The following is a 24836-nucleotide window of genomic DNA, read 5'->3' as shown; positions in this document are numbered from 1 at the left end:
ACCATCATGAGTATGGTGTCCAGCCAGCAAAGCTGACTTCACAGGAGACAAATAATATCCCATCATCCAACAACATGCCCCGCCTGGGTCTCCCCAGCTGTGCGCATGCCTTGTCGCTCACTCATCCGACCCCTCACTCCCAGTTGCGGCTTCTCCGTTCCCTCCCGGCTGTGTGCTCACCACCAGGCTTCCGTGCCTCTTGCTCCGACTTTGTACCTGTACTAGGCTCAGCTTCCCCAGTCTAGGTCCTGAAGCCTCTCTCGGCTTCACTCACAAACCCAGTCTGGGATGCATGACCTCAAATCAGAGCCCAAGCCTTTTCCCCCCAGAGAGCGACCCCTCCTCCCCGCTGGGTTCTTCCCGCCTAGATTCAGTGGTGAGTCGCTATGTCTCTCAGACCCTTTACCCACCTCTCTCCCTGGAGACAGGGTTTACCCATGCTGCACTGGGACTCATTAAGTAGACCTGCTGCTGTCTCCCAAGTGCTGGTATTTAAGATGTGGGGTACCCTGCTGATGCCCCTACCTTTCTTAAGCTCGTCAACCATCTTGACCTTAAAGCTGCATTCCTCACACGTGCGCCCCTTCTTCTCCCCGGTGCCCCATGCCTGGCACTGCACACAGGAGCGGAGGTCCTCACAGAGGCCCAGGCGTATCTGGGGAGAGGAGAGGAAAATAGACACCATGCTGGGTGGACCGGGCTCCCCTACCCTAGTTCTCTCAGCCAGCTTCTCCTTCCCAGCCTCTGCAGTTCCTGGGCTTCTCTTGCCCACACCCCAGAAACCCTCGTCTCACCGCAGAGTAGTTGATCTCACAGGTGGTGTCTGTGTAGAGCGACTGCTGGTTGCAGTGACAGCGGCCACACTCACAGTAGCCTCTTCCGTTGCAGATGCCCTGAGGCAGGGGAGTCAACAGTGAGCCAAGCTCTAGCCTTGCCTGCCCCCTTTAATGCCCATGCCATCTGCCCTCTGCCCAGGCCTACCCCATTGCTGTCGATGCAGGTGGCATTGCTGAGGGGACAGTCACAGCTGCGGCCTGTCCAGCCAGGCTCACACACACACTCTCCCATGGAGCAGCGACCCCGGTCTGTAAAGAGAGGAGAGAAGGAGGAGAAGAACCATATTTATACATGCCATTCAAGATGGCCACCCGTTACAGTGGGCCTCTGGGAGCTCTGTGACAGAAGCTGCCCCTCAGTTTTTCTGGAATCATCTCCTTTCTATTCTGCCTTCTTCTGAAGGCAGAGTGACCTTCCCCAAACACAAATCTGTTCCTGTGATTTCCTTCTTCAAGGATCTCTAATGGGACAACAGGCTGGGAAAAGGTACGGATATAAATAAATAAGAAAGCAAACTGCAGGGGCTGGTGAGATGGCTCAGAGGGAAGAGGGACTTGCCGGCCCGGAGTGGAGTGTAATCTGAATTCAGTCTCCAGGACACACAAGGTGGGAGGAGAAAGACAACTCACAGGCCTGTTCAGTAGTGTGGGTGGTCCTGCCCCCAGTCAATCAACAATGTCTTCCTAAAGCCAGGAAGGCGGTGACAAAGTATCTAGAGACTCTACCAGTGAATGCTTCGGTTTCACAAGGGAGTATAGCAGGCAGGGTAAACACAAAACCCTAAGTGAAGCTCTCTGCTGACCCCCCAACCCAAGCTGCTTCTACACCACCCCCTACATCCCCCCAAATATCTTCCTCCCCTCCTCAATCCCACCTCTGCCTCTACTGTGTGTTCTTCTCCAGATACACCTACCTAGTTTACCCTTTCATTTCTCCACCACACTCTGGGATGAAGCCCCCAAAGAGAAGAAACAGTAGACAAAAGCCACACGGGGGAAGGGGGGGGGGCGCGTATCAAGCCTGAAAAGCCTGAGGATATGAGTCAATCTCTAGGACCAACAGGATGGAAAGAGAGAGAAGTAGCTCCTTTGATCTCCATCGATATACCACGACACACACACACACCACACTCAGACACACAAAGGGTAATAAAGATTAAAACACAAAAAACAGGATAGATAAAAGTACAGGAAAGCAAGAGCAGTATGCAGCAGGAGTTTAATAAATAGCTAATGGTTGGGTTTTCATTTCTGCGTCTCTAACTACCGCCTTGCCCATGAGCACAGACCTGTATGATCTCAGCACTCACGGCATAGGCAACACCGCGCTACGCCCTTTGGAAATATGGAGGAGACACAAATTTGTGGCTGCCACTAGAAGTTTTGCGTCATTGGAAGAGAAAGACTGTTCTGCCGTGCTCCTACCAGTCATTGGGAGTCCAACGGGACTGCCCCGGGGAAGGGAGTCTTGTGGCTGTCAGGGACCTTGGTCATGGACTTTGCAGATGAGGGGAGGGAGGTCCAGGTTCTGGCTGAACTTGAAGAGTGAGGGGGAGGCTCTGCCTCCACCAAGTACCCTCCCTGCCCATGGGGCTGGTCAGGGCTGCTGATCTCACCATTACACAGGAATCCAGAGGTGCGGGGACACTGGAAGTTGTCGTACTCGCAGAAGTGACCCTCGTAGCGGCCTTCACCGTAGCACACACAGCGTCCACACTGGCACTCACCATGGCCTGAGCATGGTTTGTCCTCACCCTCACGCAGGCAGGGCTGCGTGTCACTCAGAGAGCCGGTGGAGCAGTTGCAGGTTTTGCCGCTCCTGAAGAAGGAACTGGTTACTATTCCACGGCCTGGGAGGAAGCCTGGGATTTTTATGCTCCCATTTTACAGACCACAAAACTGAGGATCCCCAAGGGTGGAGGTAAAATCCAAGTCAGCACAGACAGGCTCAGGGTCCTGTTACCTGCTCACTAAATATCCCTCTTCAATGGTCATCTGTCTCAACTCATGACAGACTTGCTCAGTGTCTCGGGGTGATTTTGCTTGTCTTTGTTTTTTGTTGTGAAACAGTCTTTCTAGGAGGCCCCTGGCTGACTTGGAACTCACTAAGACTAGGCTGGTTCTGTCCAGATCCTCGCTCTGCCTCCCAGTATTGGGATCACAGGCGGGCACCACTGCACCTAGATAGGGTGGATTGGCTGCTTGTTTAAGGTTTCACTGTATTGCTCAGGATTCAAGCTGCTGGGCTTGGAAAATCCTTTTGCCTTAGCTCCCCAAGTCACCAAGTGCTCTGCACACAAATATCACTGTGACCAGCAAGTGTCTCGCAGCTTACCAACCCTTACCAACACTCGAGTACAAGCTGATTTCTTTTCTTTCTGAGTGAGACAGGGTTTCACGACACAGGCCTAGCTGGCCCGGAACTTGCTGTATGTATAGACCAGACTAGTTTCAAAGTCTCAGAGATCCACCTGCCTCTGCCTCCCGGGTGCTGGGAGGTAAGCCATCATATTTGCTACTAAGCTCATTTCAGATTAGGTGGTCTGTGTGTGGTGGAAAAGATTTGACGTGAAAAGTGAGTTAAACCTACCCTCAGCACCTAGTCCTGCCCCTGACAGCCATCTTGTCTTAGCAGAGAGACACCCAGAAATAGCCCATGTGTCCATATGTGGATGCGCCTCAGTTTATGATAGGGTTATGCTCAACAAACCCATTGTAAACTGAACCACATTTTCAGTACCTAAGCCAGTAACAGCTTAGCCCAGTCTGGCCTGCAGCTAGCAATTTTTGCACCATTGTAATTGAAGAAGAGGAGGAGGAGGAAGAAGAGGAGGAAGAGTTGGAGATCAGAGACAGATCTTGTAGCATAGACTCTCAGAACTTGTAAGTCTGAGACAGGATTGCGAGTTTGAGGCCAATCTGCCCTACACAGTAAGACTCAACACAACTCACCATTCAATCAACCAAACACAATGAAACAAGCCCCAAACAGACCAAGCCAGATTCAGTTAAGTAAGGACCATCCCAGATTGTTCTAAACTGGATCCGCCCACCAATCGAGTGTATCCTTCCTTCAGCTCTTTCAAGGACCTGAATACATACAAGCAATACCCCGTGGACAAACGTGTCAGGTTCCCTTCCCCCACTCACCAGCCCTCGTTGCACACACAGTGTCCACACATGAAGTCTCCTTTGTAGTGACAGCGAGGTGACTGAACTTCCTTTTGCTGGAACAAGATCGTGGTGTGTGCATGCACAGAAGGGACGGACAGAGCCACTGGGCACATTTGGTGGGTAGGGGACAAGGTCTCCCAATGCAGCTGAAGCTGGTCTGAAACTCTCTCTCTCTCTCTCTCTCTCTCTCTCTCTCTCTCTCTCTCTCTCTCTCTCTCTCTCTCCTGTTTTGTTTTGTTTTCCTTTTCCAGACTCCTAAACGCTTTAGTCACACCTGTTTCTAGTATGCCTGGTATTGCCACTGGGTATTTCCGCTGCTCTCCGTGGCTTGGGGCAGCCCTCCAGGGATCTGTATCCATAGGAGGTCCCGCATCTTTTACCCAGGGTCCTAGTGCGGGGGCTCAGTTCCTCCCTCCGTGACCCACAGCTGGCTGATTCTTACCAGCTCACAGGGGCACACATCACAGATGACGCCCACATCCATCTGGAGGCCGTCAGAGAAGGAGGGCTTCAGGTGGATATTGCCCTCTTTGTCTTCTTTGGCCAGTTGGCACACATGTGTCCCATCTATGTCCTCCACTGCCCGAAGCTGCACATTGTATGTGCCCTACGGGGATCCCAGTGTCAGCCGAGGCAAACAGTGGTTCAGCCACATTAGCCTGCTCGCTCAACTTAGCAACCTCACGGCTGCGCACTCTTGTTTACTCCCAGTGTATGGACAGGAATGTAGGCAAGCAGAGAAATGTGCCAGAAGAGTGGAACCCCAGGGTCCCTACGTGTCCCTTGTTAGAAGATGCCACTCCTTTAGGAAACCACACCTAACCTCCCATTCTCCTGTGTCCAGAGGAGCATACCACTTCCCCCCGCTTGATGTGAAAGGACCCAGTCTCTGTCTTCTGGAGAGTATCAGAGGTGACCTCTGTCCTCAGGCCTCTTGGGCTGTCCAGAGCCCGGATGTCCAGGTTGGAGCGAATTCGCTGGAGGAAGAGAAATGATCAGTGTTCTGTGGGGAGCCCGGGCTCAGACACCTTGGCCTGGCCTGGCTGTTCTTCACCTGACTGGAATGGAAGACAGATGGGGGTGATCTTGGGGGCACAGTAGCAGGCTCTGTGGGAGCCTGGGCCATTGCCAAGTAGACACTCAGGCTCCAGGGATGGCCAGAGCCCTGCTTCTTTGGATTATCCCAGATTCATCCTTCAACTGCTCGCCCACTCCTTCCTCCCTCCCTGTCTTAGAGGGGCTCAGCCTTTGCCATCCCCGCCTCTGCTCCTCACATAAAAGGCCTCCTCCAGCAGCTCCACGATGTTGGATGAATCCTCCTGCAGGACTCCCAGAGAGGAGACAGGGAAATATTTATGGAGCTTCTGCAAGAGACAACACAGGCCTGTGGGTTAAGCTCCTTCACTTTGTATCTTCCTTAGATACTATCTTACTAGATAGCTATCTTTAGATACTTCTAAGTGCTAAAACCAAGCACCTACTCTCTCTTCTGTCTGAGAGTTCAGGTAGGGGATGGGCAAGAGACCTTCCCATCAGAGCCCACTCCTAGGGACCCAGAAGCTTTGGGAAGGGGGGGTGGATGAAGAGGGAAGAATAAAATGAAGAAAGTTGAGAGGTTCTGTTTTCCACCCCCCTGCACTGCCCAAGGGGTTCAGGCCTCACACCTCGTAGTAGCTGTAAGAGTAGTTGGTGACCGCAAAGATAGGGATAATGTTATGCTTGGCCAGCAGGCGAACCAGTGTGGGCACGGATGGGTAGTCCTGTGTCTTGTATTGGGTGTAGGTGCCCGTGGCGTCCAGGTGGCACTTCTCATCGTTGCGGTTCATGATGCCAGACAGCACGTTGGCACCATCAGCCTCATAGTGGAAGGCAGACTCGGTGGAGAACACTAGCAGGTGGGTGCTGTCAGCCCTCCAGCCAATGTCCCTCTGCAAGGCAAGGAGGGGCCACGCCCACTAAGCAGGCTGCTTGCCGAGGACTGACATTCTTTCATGACCTAGGAAAAGGGAAGCAGTTCCCAACAGGGGGCTGGACGGAAGCCACAGGAGTCACAGCATGTGCTATCATGTGAATGGCAGAGAAGAGTGGGGAAGGGATGATGTGCAGAGTGTGCCCAGTGAGAGGGTCAAACCTGATACCCTGGGCCAGCTCCCCCTGACCCCAAGCCTTCAGCCACACTGTAAGGATAGTTTAGATGTATAGGACAATGTTCACAGCACCATGTTAAGTGAAATGCACAAGTTGAAAGAGATGGGGTGGTGTGGTTATGGTGGTTTCCAGAGGACAGGCTTATCTATCTGACTCAGCATCAGTGAGTGGCACTACATGAGAAGGATAAGGAGGCGTGGCTTGTTGGAGGCTTTGGGGTTTCAGAAGCTTATTCCTAGCCCAGTGTCTCTTCCTCCTGCCTGTGGCTATGGATGAAAACTGTGTTTCCCTGCACACTTCCATGCTTCCTGCCGTAATAATGGGCTAAACCGCTGAGACTGTAAGCAAGGCTCCAATGAAAGAGTTGCTGTGGTCATAGTGTCTCTTCACAGCAATAGAGCACTGACTAAGACAGCAGCAGATGGCAAACAATTTGAAAAATACATAGGTCGTCGTTGTTTTTAAGATAAGGCCTTGCCCTGTAATCCAGGCTGACCTCAGACTGGCCATCTTCTTGCCTTAGCCTCTTGAATGCTGGGGCTGTCGGCACAGACCACCACATCTAACACTATTTGAGAGGATTTTGTTTGTTTGTTTCTTTTTTATTTATTTATTTATCTTGAGACAGGGTTTCTCTATGTAGTCCTCATTGTCCTAGAACTCATTATATAAACCAGGTTGGCTTCAAACTCAGAGATCCTCCTGCCTCTCAAAAGCTGGAACTAAAGGCATATGCCACCACATGAGGCTTAGGCATGTAGCTACTGATGTCTTTGCAAACTCACTTTGTACAAGATCCCCAGCCTCTGCCCGCCCAGCACTGAGATTAAAGACATACTCCCCCAACCTGCAGTCTGTTTCCTTTTTTAGACAGGGTCTCATGTAGCCCATGCTGGTCTTGAACTCACTATGTAGCTGAGGATGTTCTTAGACTCCTGATCACCTTACCTCTACTTCCCAACTGCTGGGATTGTGGATGTGTCTGGCCCTGCCTGACTTTCTACAGAGTGCTTTCAAAAAGTGTGCATTACACAAACGTGCCTGTGATGGCATATTAAGTGAAGAAAAAATAGGCAAAGTGGGAGGGGTCAAGTTTCAGAATTATAGAAAAAAAATCCCACTATGTAAAGTAGGGAAAAGAAAAAAAAAAAAAACACAGACAGGCTATCAAAGGGATAGGTGCTCGTTGATTTTGGAATTATCGGCTATTTCGATCTTTGTTTTCTAATGTACCTGTAGTGTAGATAGATTATTTCCAAAATGCAAAAAAAAAAAAAAAAAAAAAAAAAAGACTGATTCAGGCATAAAAAGAAGTGGCCATTTTAACTGCCAGCCCTGGGCTGGAGAAAGGCTCTGCAGACAATGGTCCTTGTCTTCAAGCCTGATAATCTGAGTTAAACCCGCCCCTCCCCCAGGCATGGGGAAAGGAGAGAACTGACCCTCCAAAAGTTATCTCCTGACCGCTAACATACATAGATAAACAAACAAACAAACAAATAAATAAATAGGGCTGGAGAGAAGGTTCAATGGTTAAGAGCACTGACTGTTCTTCCAGAGGTCCTGAGTTCAATTCCCAGCAATCACATGGTGGCTCACAACCATCTGTAATGGGACCCGATGCCCTCTTCTGGTGTGTCTGAGGATAGATCTGGGAGACAGTCTGGTAGGCTACCGTCAGGGCCTTGAATATTCCAGGGCTACTAGACCCATGTCGGCCTCACTGACCAATATGAACACAGGTTGTGATAACACAGGTACAGACCTGGATTCCCAGCATCAAAACTACTATTGGAATTAGGGGCTGATGGAACATCTGATGATCTTAAGGAATGGGGTCCAAGCCTCTGGGGACTCCCTTCAGGGACTCTGAGCCTAACGGTTGTGGAGCAGGCCAGCAGACGTCTATGTCCTTCCCAGAAAGCTGCAAACCTGGCCTAGGCTGGCAGGGTCCCCTGGCACTCACTGTGCACACGGCTGTCTGCAGGATGGCATCGAAGCCCCCTTCAGGAGCGTCCAGGTTGCCTGAGATGCGTTCTCCTTGCAGTTTGTCCCAGAATTCTTCCACATTCTCTGTTAAGCTGATAACGTTCTTGAAGGAGAATGGGGGGTCGCTGTTGGGCCAGGGCTCCTTCAGCCTGGGCAGAGGTGGAAACAGAGTCAGCGTCAGAAAAGAACCAGGCCCCACATGCTCCAGTGCCTGTGACATACCAGTGAGAGGAGAACTCTCTGTGCCAGTGTGAGAGGACACAGGGCACGCGGCCAGGACCCCTGCCCACCCACACCCATTCAGCCACTCACTTCTCAGGCCTCATGTCTGTCTGAGGGACACTGACTTTGTCCACAAACTTTCCAAATCCAATAGTGTAGTCACTGGTGAGCTGGCGCAGGATCTTGGCTGGGCATCAGGAAGAAAGAAAGACAGTTGGGTGCCAGCATCCCTACAGGGGACCCTATGCTGGTTCAGGAAGGAGGAAGCTAGCAAAGGCAACCTCTTGTGAACAGTATTACACATCAGCTCATGTACTTTTAGCTCTTGTTCCTTTCCTTTTATTTCATGTGTATGGGCATTTGTCAGCATATATGACTGTGTAACATGAGGGTGCGTGGCATAAGGAGGCCCAAGGAGGGATCACGTCTCCCAGAAATGGAGCTACAGATGGTTATGATCTGCCCCATGGATGCTGGGAATTGAACCCAGGTCTTCTGGAAGGGCAGCCGGTGCTCTTAACTGTAGAGGCATGTCTCCAGCCCTCATTGCAGGGTGGGGAACATGGAGCGGAAGGGAACTTAGAATTATGCATTTAGAAACAGTGAGCCAGGGCTGGAGAGATGGCTCAGCGGTTAAGAGCACTGACTGCTCTTCCAGAGGTCCTGAGTTCAATTCCCAGCAACCACATGGTGGCTCACAACCATCTGTAATGGGATCTGATGCCCTCTGCTGGTGTCTGAGGACAGTGACAATGTACAGTGCACTCACAATAAAAACAAATATTCAAAGAGAGAGAGAGAGAGAGAGAGAGAGAGAGAGAGAGAGAGAGAGAGAAGAAATAATAGGACATAGTTTAGCCATGGCCTTGTGGTAAGGGGTTGTGACACGGGGTTGTGGCATGGGGTTCCCTCTTTGTCAGGGCTGGTCATTCGTGAGCCTCCTGTGAAATCTCAAATCTCCCTCTGTGAATGGAGGCTCTGAGGCGTATGTGTGTTGGGGGCTCAGATGTTTCACCTTTCTACTAGAGGTATGTGCAGCTGTCCCGTGCCGCGGCGTGCAGCCTCCTGAGCTAGCGGGGCGAGCCCCCCTCCACTCTCCCTTTACACTGCAGCCGTACCCAGGTTCTGCCCCATCTGCTTGAGGTTGTCCAGATCATCAGACATGGAGTTGGAGAAGTCCATGAGGATATACAGATCCACGGGGCTCTCCAGGGGCTCAAACACCTTGAAGACAAAGTTGCGCTCCTCACCCGGCCGCAGCCGCACGTGCAGACCTTGGGGAGATACCTGGCTGCGGTGCAGGCTGGTGTCAATCTGGGTGTTCTGTGTCCGAGGTAGAGAAGTGGTTTATTAGGAGGTCACTCTGGAGATCTGAAGGGGGTATCCCAGGTCTGCCACGGAGCACCATGGTCCCTTATAACCATCCAGCCTTATGCCCACCCTTCCACCCCACTCCAGGCACCTCTGTGATCTCAAGACTGCTCTCCATGACCAGCACGCTCTCTTCCCGGCAGCCTGCAGACAGAAGCTCTGCCTGGGTGTTGCAACGCCTCTCCTTGAACAGCTATTCAGAAAAGCAGATGGGCTCAGGGCAGGTGACAGCCAACCCTGGGCTGTCCAACTCCTGGTTTATTTCTTTCTGATACTCCCACCCCTCACCTCTTCTCGCATCCCAGGCTAGTCTGAGGCTAGGCTGATGGGATGGCAAGAGTCAAGTTGGCCAGAGCCAGAAGTGGGGCAAGGGGCGGTGGATGGAAGCTCAGGCTGGCCCACAAGTGGGATAAGGGGAGCTCAGGCTGGCCCAGAAAGCCGAGTGGCTGTCGCTCACCTCATCTGTGCAGTAGGCACAGCTCTTGTCCACCCGGATGCACTCTGTACAGCTCTTCACCTGAGCCTTCTTGCAGCGGTTGGCTGGTGAGCAGACGGTACAGGAATGAAGACCTCAGCCTTCCCAGCTGCCACTCTCACCAGGGAGAAGTGTGGCTTCTCACTCCCAAATTTAGAACATTCCCAAACTTAGAGAGGAGAACACGGTCTGTCTGTCTATTCCATACAGCTAGAAACGAGCAGGGCCAGGTCTCAAACCTGGAATCTTCTTTCTTTCTTTCTTTCTTTCTTTCTTTCTTTCTTTCTTTCTTTCTTTCCTTCCTTCCTTCCTTCCTTCCTTCCCTCCTTCCTTCTCTCTCTCTCTTTCTTTTTTTAGATTTATTCATTTATTTATCATATATAAGTACACTGTAGCTGTCCTCAGACATACTAGAGAGGGCATCAGATCTCATTACAGATGGTTGTGAGCCACCATGGGGTTGCTGGGAATTGAACCTCTGGAAGAGCAGTCAGAGCTCTAACCACTGAGCAATCTCTCCAGCCCTGGAACCCTCTTAAGTTGGGAGGATGAATAGAAAGACAAGGATGAAGGTGAAGGAAGGCTTTGCTGGATGGACCACCCTTGCTGCTACACCATCTCTTTAGCCCTCAGGCTCCTGCGACTAAACATAATTGTCAGTGCAGACCAATGCACAATTGTAGACTTAGGGAAAATACCATGAGATTTTTTTTTTTTTTTTTTTTTTTTTTTTTTTTTTTTGGTAACTGACTGCATAGTTCTCAAGCATGAACTTTGTAGACACCATCGCATCTCAGAGTCAAAAGGTTGGCTGTAATTGTTTGGCCCTACAGAAACTCTTCTCTGTCCAGTGTGGCTGTCATCCCTGTGACAAGTCACACCCACCATTCCCTCCCTGTCAGTCCCTCCTCATTATGGCTCGTGCCTCTTATATTGCTTCCAGGGGACTAGTCTGTCCCCTGACCTTCCTCTAATGAAGGGGCTCTGTCTTGTTTACCACAAGAACCTTGTGCCTAATGCTGGGCACACAGTAGGTTCTCAGGAGATGAATGGAATGAAAGACTCAGTTTCCATAGATGCTACTGGGGTTCCCCTTCATTCTAGTTAGTTAGAATCACAATAAGGCCCTACTACCTACACCAGAGCACACAGTAAAGGCTCTCTTAAACTCTAATCTATGGCTCCCTGGTCAGGGTTTAGGAATAGTTTTGATGAGGGAGGGAAGGGAAGCCCTGACTTCCTGTGATTGTCAATTTCTGTGGTGTAAATATTCCCACCACAGTCCTCCACAAATAATGACCATGACCTCACCTGAAGGAAAATGTAATCGGTAGGAGCTATCCTCCCACCAGGCACACTCAAGAGCATAGCTGATATGTCAGCAGTCTCCCAGGGGGGTCCACCAGCATCCTCAGCTCTGCCTCTAGGTAGGTAGCTTGTCTCCCTAGGACGTCTCCTTCCTTTCTACTCCAGGCTAACTCGCAGGGCCTACCGCTATTGGAGGTGAAGGGCATGGGTCCTCGGGTTGTCCATCCTGAGAGATGTACAGTATCATTTGACAGATTGATGCAGGGTCCTGCCTTAAGCTGCCTAGAGCGTGCTACAGGGATGTTCTGACTCACCCATGTTTCCAGGGAGGCTGACACTCAACATTGCTGCCAGCAACAGCTTCACCCACGGGCTGAAACAAGGCCCTGCCATCCTCCCCTTCCTCCTGCAAAACCACAGAGGACACATGATGTCTTTACAGCACTCGTCTGCAGTATGGGCTCCCGTGATCCCCACCAGAGCTCCACAGGTCCGGTGAGACACTCCAGTGTAAGTGTGGAGCCGGAGTCTCCAGCCGCACAAGCATGGTGGATCAATCCTATAATCCCATCACTTGGGAGATGGAAGAGATGATGGCTGTCAAGGGTTAGGTGGCCACTGGGAATGTTCTGCTTGTCAATGGAAGAGACAAGGAGTTTTATACTTGTCTTTTCCACTACTTCTTTCTTGCCATCCCCATAGCAACCACATGCCCTGATACCTTTGTCCTGTCTGAGGAAGAGCTCTCTGGCCTTTGTGGACTCTGGGGTCTGAGGATGATCCAGTACCAGGTCTCTTGGAGCTGGTCTCAGCAAAGGCAGGGTGGGCTTTTATTATTTCTTTGCCTGGCAGTTCCCAGTGGGTGGAGGTATGGTCTCTCAGTAGGTAGGCTTCCTCTACAGGGGCTCTGACTGTAACTGCTGCCCACTCTGTACCAGTTGCCTTGTTCTTTGTGCAGGCAGTGGGACCAAGAAGAGAGGCGCTGGCTTGGGAGTGGCTGCTGTCTGCGTTCTACTCATCCGTGTGGCTTCTAAACACTTTGCACCTAACTACCCCAGAGATCCAGGACACCTGAGCAGGACCCGGGGTTAGTGTAGAAGCCCCTGTTACCCGCTGTCACACAACGGTGGCCATTAGAGCACTGTTAAACTATCTCAGAGCATCAGAAGCCTTCCAGGTCTTTGAAAAGATGGGCAGCCCAAAGCCTTGTCAGGAAAGACCTGGCTCCAAAGCTACCCAGGCCTGCACAGAGGAAGGCAAAGGCCAGGGCTACACCTTTTTGTCTAGGGCCAGAACTTCCAGACAAGGCCACATCCATTGTCCCTCCACCTTGGATTCTTTCTTTGCACCCCTACGTTGTAGGGCAGGGACAGTCCCAGGTTCTGTAAGGCTGAGGCCTTCTGCTCAGAAAAGAACGTAGGCAGGCACTGTCCCCTGCATTCAAGGCATGGTCCCCAAGCAGGCAGACATCAGTCCCCTGCATATCCACAGTCAGAGCCAGCATGGAGAAGCCAACCTAACAGGGTAGTGGCTAGAGGAGAGCCCTGAATCAGCAGAGGCGTGACTCCGAGAAGAAATGAGTTTCTTGTAGCCTTGGGCGTAGGCACCGTACCCACATGCTCCATCATGCAAGCTATAGATTTGGCCTCCCTGGGGGCCCGATTACCTGGGCAGGTATGGGCACCAGAGGGTACCAGCTCTTTCACAGACCCATCATATGGAGCTGTCACAAATGGACAGGACAGTGACACATACCCAGTGCGTCACTTAAGGATTACCAAGGCATCTGCACAGGACTCCAGTGGGAGAGGCTCGCCTGTGTGTGTGGAGCCTCCCAGGCAGCCAGCAGTCAGCACTGGGAGGGGATCTGGGGACAGTGCAGATTACACACACACACACACACACACACACACACACACACACATGCCAATCCTAACCTTTGAGTGTGTGGCCATGGCAGGCTGGGCCAAGCAAACAGGACAGAAGTTCTTGAAGCTGTAACAGCCCTTTGCCTACCCTGTCAGCCATTGGAAATCACAGTTAAGGAGCCTAACGCTCATTTTCGGCTGTCTGTTCTCTCCTCGGCCCCCAGGAGACTCACTTTTCACTTTTAGTTCTGACGAGGACAGAAACAAACCACCTGGGTTGAACCTATGCTCAGGGTGTGGCAAGTCTGTCTCGAAGAAGGAAGAGGTCTGCCCCTAGCCTTGGGAGCCACCTGGAGTCCAGGGCCACAATGACAGCCAGAAGGCTACTCCAAGGACCGTGGGAAAGAGTGTATAGGGGGTGCGAAGGGGTGTCCTCACGGGGCTGCTGGGTGAGATTCTGAAAGCTCCCTGAAAAAAGGTGCCTGGAGCAGGCTTTGGGAAGAAAGCAGGCTGCGGTCCAGCCAAGAGGAAAATCAGGGACTCCCCATGCCAGGCATGCACCGGGTCACCACACAGCAGGTCCTGTCAAGCCAAACAAGAAGGGGGCTTGCTGCAAGGTAGTTGTTTCTCTACCGTCTTAAGATTGATTGCCAAGGAGAGGCAGACATCCAGGGGGCCGGTGAACCCCGCCTCTACTCACTGCTTTTACCCACCTATCCAATGTCTTCCTTTAGCAGGGGCATCTGATAGCCACCATCCGTCCCCTAGATCCCTACCACCCTGTTCCCAGCTGTCCCCTTCCCACATCCTGGCAGGCTTGGCACCTGCTCTGGCAGCATGGGCAGAGGGAGCCAGGGCCTGCCAATCTTCAGGAAAGAGAAGGGAAACAAAAGCCCGGGACAGGAGTGGATATTCACTTTCCTCTCCAGCCCTGCCGTCCTGGTACCCCGGGACAGGCGGCGTGCCCTCGGATATGCAGCGGGAGCTGCACCTACCTTAGTGGGACTTCCTCGGACTTGGGCTGCGTTGGGTCGAGTTGAGCGCGCGGGCGAGCCCGGCGGGGCAGCAGGGCGGGCGGCGGCAGGCGGGAGCCAGCAGCGCTTTATGGACGGGCGGCGCAGGTAGGAAGGAGGCGCTGGTGAGTCAGGCGGGCTGCATTCCTGTACGCTGCGCGCACCTGTCGGGGCAGGAGCCGGGGTGTCGCCGCAGACGCCAGGCCCGCCCCCCGGAAAGGGCTGCGTCTCAAGCGGCGCCGGCCCCGAGCCCCGAGCCGCTGCGGAGGGGGCTGGAGGAGGAGCCACTTTCTCGGCAGCACAGACCGGGGCTCCGGCCTCCCCACCCGTCCAGGTTCCTGGATCGGGTCCCCCGGCTGCTCCGGGTCGCGAGTCCCCTTCTTAATACACAGCCTCTGGGCAGTGAGCCCAGCTGGGCCAGTCCTCGCTGCCTCGACGGTCATCAGGGTCGTGCACCACCCTCTCTGTGTCAGCGAGAGGATGGGTTGTGCCCCGAACCGGTAGGAAGACTTAACGCTCTTGGGCTGCTGGCCCCTGAGCTCTCTCGGCCTCTGCAATGTGACTAGAGGAACCGATAGGCAAGGGCTGGGTTTCTCTGGGTTCCTTTAGGTACTCAACGCTCCTTAACCTGTAATAGTAGCCATCAAGAGGCCATGTGACTTAGCGTGGAGTAGCACTCATGGATTGTTACAGTGTTAGTGACAAGCTGATTCACAAATCGTACTCTTGCTGCAGGTTCTCAAGTGCCAATAAGCCCCGCTTCTGTTTGATAATGAGCCCGTTGAGGCGCTGCAAAGACTCCAACTCGATTTTCCCCCTTTAGTCTCACCGGGTTAACTAATGCTCGGTGGCACTCAACCTTCTCAAACCATGATGGCCTCAAGATTACCAAATGTCAGAGCCATAGAATACAGTCTGAAACTCAGTCCGATTTATCCTTACCCTTGAAGACCCTGGACTAATGTTACAAGATCGTTAGACTTCCTCGGCTTTGTCATATCCTCTGTTGGTTTATTAGTCCGAGAATATTTATTAGTCCGAGAATATGACCTTTTCTCACCCTGTAGCCCAGGCTAGTCTTGAACTTGGGGTAATTCTCCTGCTTCTACCTTGCAAGGGCTGGGGTTAAAGGCATTCGCTACCATGCCTGCTCTTTCATTATTTTCCTTTTGATTCAGTGTTTGTGATAGAACATAGGTCTTCATACATGTCAACCATGTCCTCTTTCACCAAACTAGACCTCTAGACCAGAGTATGGCTTCTTTCTGGCATTTGCTATACTGGTTTGAAATGATCATCCCACTGGACTGTGGACTCTGAGAGCCCATGTTTTCTGCCCCAACCTCGGGTGATCCAAGTCAGGAGAGGTGGAGAGGCCAGTGCGCATGTCTGTGCTAGAGAGAAGGGCGGTTTTTCTCCCAGCCCTGGTGGGTATATAGAAGGAGCTCAAAACAGTGTGACTGGGTGAGACGTCTTAATGGGTCAAGATGCTTGCTGACAAACTTAGTGACCTGAGTTTGATCCCTGGTGGAGCTCATTCTTACAAGTTCTCTGTGGTGTATACATCCATCCCACACTCTCGAACAAACAAACAAACAAACAAACAAACATAAAATACAGCAGTGCCCACTTTTCATCCAAGCACTCAGGAAGCAGAGGCAGGTGGAGCTCTGTGAGTTCGAAGTCAGTCTGGTCTACATGGAGAGTTTCAGGCTAGCCAGACCTACACAGACTTTGCCTCAAAAATAATACTAATAAAAATGAATTTAAAAATACCGTTGGGCTGGAGAAATGGCTCAGAGGCTAAGAGCACTCAATGCTCTTTCAGAGGTCCTGAGTTCAAGTCCCAGCAACCACATGGTGGCTCACAACCATCTGTAATGGGATCTGATGCCCTCCTCTGGTGTGTCTGAAGAGAGTGACAGTGTACTCATATACATAAACTAAATGTTTAAAAATATCTTTAAAAATTTTTAAAAAGACCTTTAAATAGCTCTGTCAGCCCTGCTCAACCACCCGAGAGCTGTTCTGTACAGGCTAGGTGCTCAGAGAGATTTGCTCTTGAATGTAGGGGCCCTGGGGTAGGAGCCCAGTATGCTTTCAGCACTCAGATGTATGAAAAACAAAACCTTTAGCCAGGAGGTGGTGGTACATGCCTTTAATTCCAGCACTTGGGAGACAGAAGCCGTTGGATCTCTCTGAGTTCCAGGGGTACACAGTGAAACACTGTCCCCCCCCCCCCAAAAAAAAAACCCTTTAGCATTGTGTGTTTATGTGTCCATGACAGATGTCTGGCAACAGCAAACATGTGGAGGTCAGAGGGCAACTTTGTGTTGTCATTTCTCTCCTACCATCTTCTGTGGTTTTCTGGGCTGAAACTCAGACCACTAGACTTGAGAGGCAAGTACCTTTACCTGCTGAGCCATCTTGATGGTTCCGCATGTTGGTTTTTATAAAAGTAAAAACCTATGAGGTTTAGTGGTCTACAATCAGCTGCTTGGGAGGCTATTTAGGAGCATGAAAGCTGTAGGCCTGCATGTAGGAAAACATGGCAAGTTTGAGGCTAGCCTGGGCAACATTGGAGACCCCGTCTCACATAAATGAATAATTTTCCTAGAATGCCTTGGCCCAATCCTTAATAATACACATGAGATAAAATTTCTTTAAAACTTACTTGTATGTACGTTGGTGATTTGATTACATGTATGTGTGTGAAGGAACAGGAGTTATAGACAGTTGTGAGCCATGTGGTTGCTGGGAACTGAACACAGGTCCTCTGGGAGAGCAGCCACTGCTCTTAACCACAGAGCCATCTCTCAGCCTCTGCAAAATAAAACTTTATTTACTAGTTCAATTACTTGCTTAGTTTACAAGTGTTTAATGAGCTCCAGTGTGAACTAGACACACCAACTGCCCACAGTGGACCACAAGCTGGATCCTGGCTCTCCGCCATGGTCTGAGCTATATTCTCCAGGGATGTGCTGAACTTTGCCACAGTCTGACCATGTGACCTAGACCCCCAGATCCTATGAAATTCAGGGTGAGGGTGGCAGCCCCTCCTATAGTTTAAGCCTCAGAAGGTGGAGAGAGGGGGTGGATCCTGGAAGCTGCTATCAGCAAGCCTAGCCCTATCAGGGAGCTCGGGGTTCGAGAGGTCCTGCTTTGATAAGTACAGTAGAAGGATGCTTCCTGACACCCACACACATGTAAACCCATACACGTGTAAAAATACGGGTACACACACATACATGTACACACGAATGTAAAAACATGCCAAAGGATGCAAAAAAGATTCTTTTTACCATCTATCCCCAAAAGTATGATTTTTCTACACTGCCATATGTTTATGTGTTTTTTTCCTATATGTCTTTGTGTGTGTGCTTGTCTTAAAAATCTCTATATCTGGGGCTGGAAAGATGGCCCACTGACTGCTCTTCTAGAGGTCCTGAGTTTAATTCCCAGAAACCACATGGTGGCTCACAACCATCTGTAATGGGATGTGATGCCCTCTTCTGGTGTGTCTGAGGACATCTACAGTGGACTCCTATAGGTAGTAAGTAAATATTTTTTTTTTAAAAAATTAAAAAAATAAAACAAAACCTCTGTATCTGTGTGTGCCCTGGTTTGTGGGGGTCAGAGGTCAACTTCAGGTCTTGGTTTTGCCTTCCGACTTGAGATGGTTTCTTCTTGTTTGCCACCGTACATGTCAGGCTAGCTGCTCTGTGAGCTTCTGAGATTTCTTCACCTAGGAGGATTGTGATTACAGACACTACTTCGTCATGCTGGGGGTCTGAACCCAGGTCCTCCTGTCTGCATAGCAGGCACTTTGCCCACATAGGGGGCCTCCTCCCAGCTCTGTACGTTGAACATCTCTCTTAGCATTTCATTCCTCTGTACTTCCGCATGAGCTGAGAAAACCCACTACCACGTCTCAGACTGATTCGCCTGGGAAAACCAACAGCAGTGGCTGTTAGGCAATCTATGACTCAGTCCCTGTTTACACTTTCCTAACTGCCCGGGCTTGTCTGGCATAATGGCTTCCTTTTGAATCCTAATTCCTGTTACACACAACATTTGACCACGTCTCCTTCCTAATCTAGTTTAGCTTTTCATTCTCCACATTGAGTTTTTTTTTTTTTTTTTTTTTTTTTTTTTCCTTCAGGATCAGAGTCTTGGATGAGTCTATTTTTGCCCATGCAAGCATGAGAAATAGTGTTTACAGAAAAGCTGGGGTGCTGGCATGTTCCCATAACCCCAGAACATGGGGGTAGATGGCTAGCCAGTGTAAAATACTGTCTCAAAAAGTGAAGGGCCTATGGACAAAGTTTAATCCTGGAGCTCACATAAAGGTGGAAGGAGAAAACTCGATCCACAAAGCTGCTCTCTGATTTCCACAGGTGTACCATAGTATGTGTGCATACACACACACACACACACACACACACACACACAAACATGCATCTATAGAACCACATGCCAGATCACTACAGAGGGAATTCCCACCATGACTTTCTGAGGACCCAGAACAATCCCTGCTGAGACATACACCTTTATCCCCGACTCCAGTGTGGTCTGCCTTCCACTCCCTGGTCATTTCCTGCTATGAATGTACACTTCTAGTTGTCTGCTTCTTGGAGCAGGGAGTGCCTTCCTCATCCACCTTTGTTGATTGGACCACTTGAGTCTGGGTTTCCCCGGGAGCCCACTTCCATCCTTGAATCTGGAATCAGACAAGCTGCTGTTGCCTCTTCCGTTTTCTTTTGTATCTTAAGCCCCCCCCCCAAACCAAACCACACCAAAACCCTTGAGAAACTGGAGCCAAGTTTTGGAAAGTAAACCCACAGATTCAGCTACTCTTCAGAGGAAATGTTATTAAAGATAATCACCATGGAGACCAACTCCAACGCTTGTTTGCCTGTTCCTCTGAGAAGCACACAGCTTTCCCTCCCGTTTTCTAAGAAGCCAGTTCCCTTCCTGCACATTGACCTCCGAAAAGGTATCTGTTCCTCTGCAGGGCCCCAGCTTAGTTCTTCCGCATGTAGGGATTACTGCTCTAGGACTTCAGGAGTGGATGCTCTCCTTCCACTGTATGGGGTCCTGGAGATCGAACTCAGTTCATCAGGCTTGGTGGGAAGCACCTTTCTAAAAATTTATTATTATTTATATACCATCGTTTTTAATTATCAACTTCAGGATTAGGGTTTGATAGTTTGCAGTTTTTTTTAAACTTTATTGTAAAAAACAAAGATAAAAGAAAAAAATTTTTTAACATTTTTGCATAAATGTATACAAATACAATTGTGTCAGTGCTTGGCTTTATTATTTTTTTTTTTTTTTAAGGTTTGATACTCTGCATTAAGGTCTTACTAGTTACAATGAGCAAAAAGTACATGTAAATAGGATGTAACCTGGAATTAGTCGTTTTCTTGGTGTGTAAGGATTGAACATGACGGGTTCTTTTTGTTTTTGTTTGGTTTTCTTTTTTCTTGAATTTCACACAGTCTGTGAGTTGTTTCTGGGGCAGTCCGAGCCTCTGGGGTTAGCATCCCACTACCAGTGACTGCATGTTATGTCTGTTCTTTTGTGTCTGGGTTATCTCACTCAGGATGATATTCTCTAGATGCAACCGTTTTCTTAAGAATTTGGTTAAGTCATTGTTTCTGATGGCTGAGTAGTACTCCATTATGTAAATGTACCACAATTTTTGTATCCATTCATCTACTGAAGGACATCTGGGTTCTTTCCAGCTTCTGGCTATTATAAATAGAGCTGCTATGTACATTGTGGTGCATGTATCTTTGTTGTATATTGGAGTGTCTCTGGGGTATATGCCCAGAAGTGGAATAGCTGGATTTTCAGGTAGTACTATGTCCAATTTGATAGTTTGCAGTTTTAGCAGTGGCAAATACATACTTCTCCCTCTTTCTCTCTCTCTTTTTTTTTTTAATTTTGTTGTTTTTCAGGGCAGGGTTTCTCTCTCTGTATATCCCTGGCTGTCCTGGAACTTACAGAGATTCCCACTGCCTCAGCCTCCTGAGTGATGCCGGGATTACAGACAGACACATACTTTTCTTTTTGAAAATATCACTACGGAACTGGGGATATGGCTCATGGGTTAAGAGGACTCTGGCTGCTCTTCTGAGGACTGGTGTTTAATTCTCACAGTCACCTGCAACTCCAGTTCCACAGGACCCAAAGCATTCTTTGGCTTCCATGGAGATCAGGTGCCCTCATAGTGCAGAGGCATGTATAAAGGCAAAACACCTTTATATATAATAAAATAAGAACCAAGTGAGAATATGAATAGATTTTTATTTATGCAAGTTTATAATTCATTGCAGTCCTTCCTTCCATTAAAAAAAACTTATTAAGTTTATATGAGTACACTATAGCTATCCTCAGACACACCAGAAGAGAGTATTGGATTCCATTATAGGTGGTTGTGAGCCACCATGTGGATGCTGGAAATTGAACTCAGGACCTCTGGAAGAGCAGTCAGTGCTTTTAACCGCTGAGCCATCATCTCTCCAGCCCTTCCCTTCCGTTCTTTCTTCCTTTTATTTATTTATTTATATTTTTAATTTTTTTCTTGTGAGTGCTGAGATCAAAGGACTGCACTATCATACTGTACAGGCTGGTTTTGTGTCAACTTGACACAAGCTGGAGTTATCACAAAGAATGGAGCCTCAGTTGAGGAAATGCCTTCACGAGATCCAGCTGTAAGGCATTTTCTCAACTAGTAATCAAGGTGGGAGGGCCCAGGCCACTTTGGGTGGTGCCATCCCTGGGCTGGTAGACCTGGGTTCTATAAGAAAGCAGGCTGAGCAAGCCAAGGGAAGCAAGCCAGTAACATCCTCCAGTAAACTGAATAAACCCTTTCCTTCCCAACTTGCTTCTTGGTCATGATGATTTGTGCAGGAATAGGAACCCAGACTAAGATACATACCCAGACCACTTTTACATTGAATAAAGTGAGGCATGTGGAGAAATCTATTCCAAACAGCTGTTTGATCCTGTCTCAACCTTCCCCACTTCTACCTCATCCCAATAACTTTGAGTCCAGCATTAGTACACTGTTGCTATCCTCAGACACACCAGAGGCCATCAGATCTCATTACAGATGGTTGTGAGCCACCATGGGGTTGCTGGGATTTGAACATCTGGGAGAGCAGTCAGTGCCCTTAACCGCTGAGCCACCTCTCCAGCCTAACTGTGATGTTCTTAAGCATCACAAATGCCCAACCCTCAAATGAACACCAGGGACCTTTCTTTCCTGCCTTTTATCTTCCTCTGGGAACTGACGCCAGGGTCTCCTGCTTGTTGAGTGGCATGCCCTGGCAGAGCCACAACCCCAGTCCCTGTTATTCTTCATACTCCTGTGTAACTTTCTTCCAAGGATTTAATCCTAAATTACTTGTGTCTCAGTGTGGACATGTGCGTGTGAATGCAGGTACTTTGGACCAGAGTATACAAAATGGGAACTGGCTCTAAGGGATAGCACACACCTGTAGTCCCAGCTGCTTAGGAAACAGAAGCATCACTTGAACCCAGTTGTTTGGAGCTGACCTTGACTGGTTGTGTGCAGGCATCCGTGTGTGTGTCTGTGTGTGTGTGCGCGCGCGCGTGCGTGCACAGGTGGAGCTTGATGCTGAGATGTTTTCCTCCATTGCTTCCCATCTTAATTTTTGGAGAAGGGGTTTTCTGCCCCCAGCACACTTCTAGCCCAGCTTCTGTGGGTGCTGGGACCCCTGTGCTTATGTGGCAAGTGCTTTAACCACAAGGCCACCTCATTGTCCCAAAACTCTAACTCAAAAAGGCCAAAACCAAAGGCAGGCATGGGTAGGAAGCTTTAATCCCAGCACTTGGAAGGCAGATGGAGGATTTCCTGTTCGATCAAAGCCAGCCTGGTCTACACATCTAGTTCGAGGACAACTAAGGCTGTTACATAGAAAAATCCTGTCTTAACCCCCCCACCCCCCGCCAAAAAAATCCCACCAAACCAAGCCAGATATGGAGGTACACCTGTAATTCCAGCACTTGGTCGGCAGGGGCAGAAAACTCATTTGAGGCTAAGTCTGGGCTATACATGGAAGGAAACACCCCTTCAGAAGGAAGAGGAACTGGGAACCTGGGTTTAGTTCTGTGGCAGAACAGGAAACCCGGGTTTGATTCTAAGCACTACGCTCTGCAACCTTAACATATAAAAGCACAAATTACAACAGCAGCCTGCCCATCTCCTGGCCTACAGCACAGGACCACTGGCAACAGTGGTAGGCCGGCCTTAAGGGAGGCTCGGCAATCCAGTCAGAGTGAACCTGAGGCAAGCAGTGTCAAGCTGTCAGGTGACCACAACTTGAGGTGCTGAACAACCCACACCACTCTGTGATGGTTGGCGCCCAAAGACTGGACTCACAAGCCTTCAGGCACTCCTGTGGGAATCTGTCCAGCTTCTGAGCATGCCCTTAAAAGATTCCCTTAATTAGGTTACCTAGAGGGCACACACCAAATGTGGGCTGCAGCAATCCCTTAGTGTGGATCCTGAACTACAGAAAGGAGAATGTGAACCGGTAGCAGTGACAGTCTGGAGATGCCCAGCCAACAGCCAGGTCCTCACCATCCCATCCCCACAGATCCCTGGTAGAAGGTGGGAATGCAGCTCTCTTGGTGTATGCCTAGCATGCGGGAAGTCCTGGACTCATTCCCTCATACCATATAAACTAAGTGTGATGATTCATGTCCGTAACCCCAGGCCTTAGGAAGCACAGGCAGGAGGACCAGACATTCAAAGCCCTGGTTGCGGGAGACCTTATCTAATTAGCCTGTGGTAGGGATGTGGCTGATCTCATTTTAGCTCTGCAAAGCTTGTGCTTCCTTATCTCAGACCCCTCCCAATGCCCTTAGGGAGTGTTACTGAGGCTCCACAGGACTGGTTCTGGGCTGCTGCAGACTGGACTCCAGAGCCAAGATGCTGGTGCCCTCCCACATCTCCTGAGTCGCCTGCAGGGTGGACCTTTCCAGAGGTGCTCAGGACACATGGAGTCAAGGTCAGAAGGGGACAATGGTGACTGGGTTTTCACTGGCAGCTTGTTAGTCCCCAAGTCACACAAATTCCAAACACCTCAGAGGCTTTGTCTCTATTGGTGCCATGGAAGCAGTGGGATCCTTCACAGCCCACTTCCTCATTTGACACTCAGCTCTTCCGCTAAATGGGAAGGAGAGCTGCCAGAGGGCATGGAAGACAAACTTTCCCTCCGGCGTTGGGCTGGCGAGTCTGTTTGGGCCCCAAGAGTGGCCACTGGTGCTGCCCAGGGGCTGCTGCTGGGTAGAGATAACAACATAGGAAGGGTGCGGTGGCAGAGACGTCCCAAGAGCACAGCCTTCACATAAACAATGAGCTGCTGCCCAGGCCAGAGCAGGAGGTGATTCATCCCCCCCACTGCGTGGATCCTGCTGGCCACACCGGGCACTGAGGGGCTGGGGCAGCCTTGGCCAGGTGCCCACACTTTGCTCCTGCCCTGTGCAGGTTGGGAACCACATCCCAGCCCTCGGTTATCTGGCCGGATTTCAAAAGCCTGGGTGTGTATGAGAAGCAGTGTGAGGAGTGTTTAACTGCACCCAAGAGAACAGCGGCCTCTGCTATTGCCTGAGAATTGCTGAGACCTGGTTTCAGGATCAGGAAAAATAATAGACAACAGGAAAAGATATGTGTCTGGCCCCTCCTTGTACCACCTGTCCACATACACTGGGAGTAACCATGGCAGCTCCCTGGGTACCCCTCTGAGCACTCTCACGGCTTGTCAAGCCATTGTTCATCCTGAGCAATAATCTTGTTACTGAGGGGCACTTGAGCTTCAGGTTTGCTTGAACACAGCGTGGGAGAAGCCAGCGCACCCGACATGCCAGGACCCAAGAAGCAGTACTTTTAATTGGGTGAGACCCAATAGGTGTATGGACAGACTCTGTCCAATGCACACCATTGCCTCTGTTGTAATGTCCTTCTGCTCTGAATGTCACAGAGGCTCCTCTTGGAAGGCATGTGGGAGGGCGTCTCAGTCCTAAACACACAGAGTGGCACCTCCCAGTGGGTGGAAGCTCCTGGGCTGCAGTCCTGGGGTGTTTTCTCTGGTCACTGCTTAGCCTTTTTCACAATTGTGCCCACAGCAGAGATGACAGTGGTCTTGGAGCCACTGGCACTGGTGGTGACAGTGACCACCGCTGGCAGGGTGGCTGTGGTGGTGAGGATGGTGGGCTGCGCTATTGTTGTCACGGGGATGGCCGAGTCCCACTTGCTCTTCCTCTTCTGGGCATCTAGAGGTGATACGAGAGAGGGGTCAAGATCAGCACCAACCAACATGACCCCAAGGGCAGGGCCCCTCTCCTGGCAGGCCAGAGGCAGGCTTAGGTCCAGGGACCCAGAGGCCCTGAGGCAGTGCAG

The 24836-nt window shown here is 50.3% G+C and overlaps 2 protein-coding genes across 4 annotated transcripts in view; both read right to left on the bottom strand.

Moving 5' to 3' along the window:
* Positions 1-14735, bottom strand: part of ITGB4 (integrin subunit beta 4) — a 31759-nt gene extending 17024 nt beyond the window's left edge. For 2 of the 3 annotated variants that reach the window (XM_080922358.1, XM_080922359.1), the window contains exons 1-16: positions 14384-14734; positions 11835-11926; positions 10195-10277; positions 9829-9930; positions 9485-9689; positions 8457-8553; positions 8122-8293; positions 5675-5938; positions 5285-5374; positions 4865-4987; positions 4453-4617; positions 3987-4063; positions 2453-2655; positions 982-1085; positions 795-893; positions 526-655 (exon numbers count right to left, since the gene is read on the bottom strand). In XM_080922358.1, the coding sequence (XP_080778484.1) occupies positions 526-655; positions 795-893; positions 982-1085; positions 2453-2655; positions 3987-4063; positions 4453-4617; positions 4865-4987; positions 5285-5374; positions 5675-5938; positions 8122-8293; positions 8457-8553; positions 9485-9689; positions 9829-9930; positions 10195-10277; positions 11835-11913 (1993 nt within the window). In that variant the 5' untranslated portion in view covers positions 11914-11926; positions 14384-14734. Of the gene's footprint in view, positions 1-525; positions 656-794; positions 894-981; positions 1086-2452; positions 2656-3986; positions 4064-4452; positions 4618-4864; positions 4988-5284; positions 5375-5674; positions 5939-8121; positions 8294-8456; positions 8554-9484; positions 9690-9828; positions 9931-10194; positions 10278-11834; positions 11927-14383 lie in introns of all 3 variants that reach the window. The other variant, XM_080922360.1, reaches the window with a different exon arrangement.
* A 7675-nt stretch (positions 14736-22410) lies between these two features.
* SAP30BP (SAP30 binding protein) overlaps positions 22411-24836 on the bottom strand; it is a 31770-nt gene continuing 29344 nt past the window's right edge. The window contains exon 11 of the mRNA XM_080922301.1: positions 22411-24709. Coding sequence (XP_080778427.1) covers positions 24528-24709 — 182 coding nt within the window. The 3' untranslated portion in view covers positions 22411-24527. The remainder of the gene's footprint in view (positions 24710-24836) is intronic.

The sequence above is a fragment of the Micromys minutus genome, assembly GCF_963924665.1.
Source record: "Micromys minutus genome assembly, chromosome: 10".
Classification (NCBI taxonomy): domain Eukaryota; kingdom Metazoa; phylum Chordata; class Mammalia; order Rodentia; family Muridae; genus Micromys; species Micromys minutus.
The sequence above is the reverse complement of the archived record's forward strand: the minus strand, read 5'-3'. Positions and strand labels throughout refer to the sequence as shown.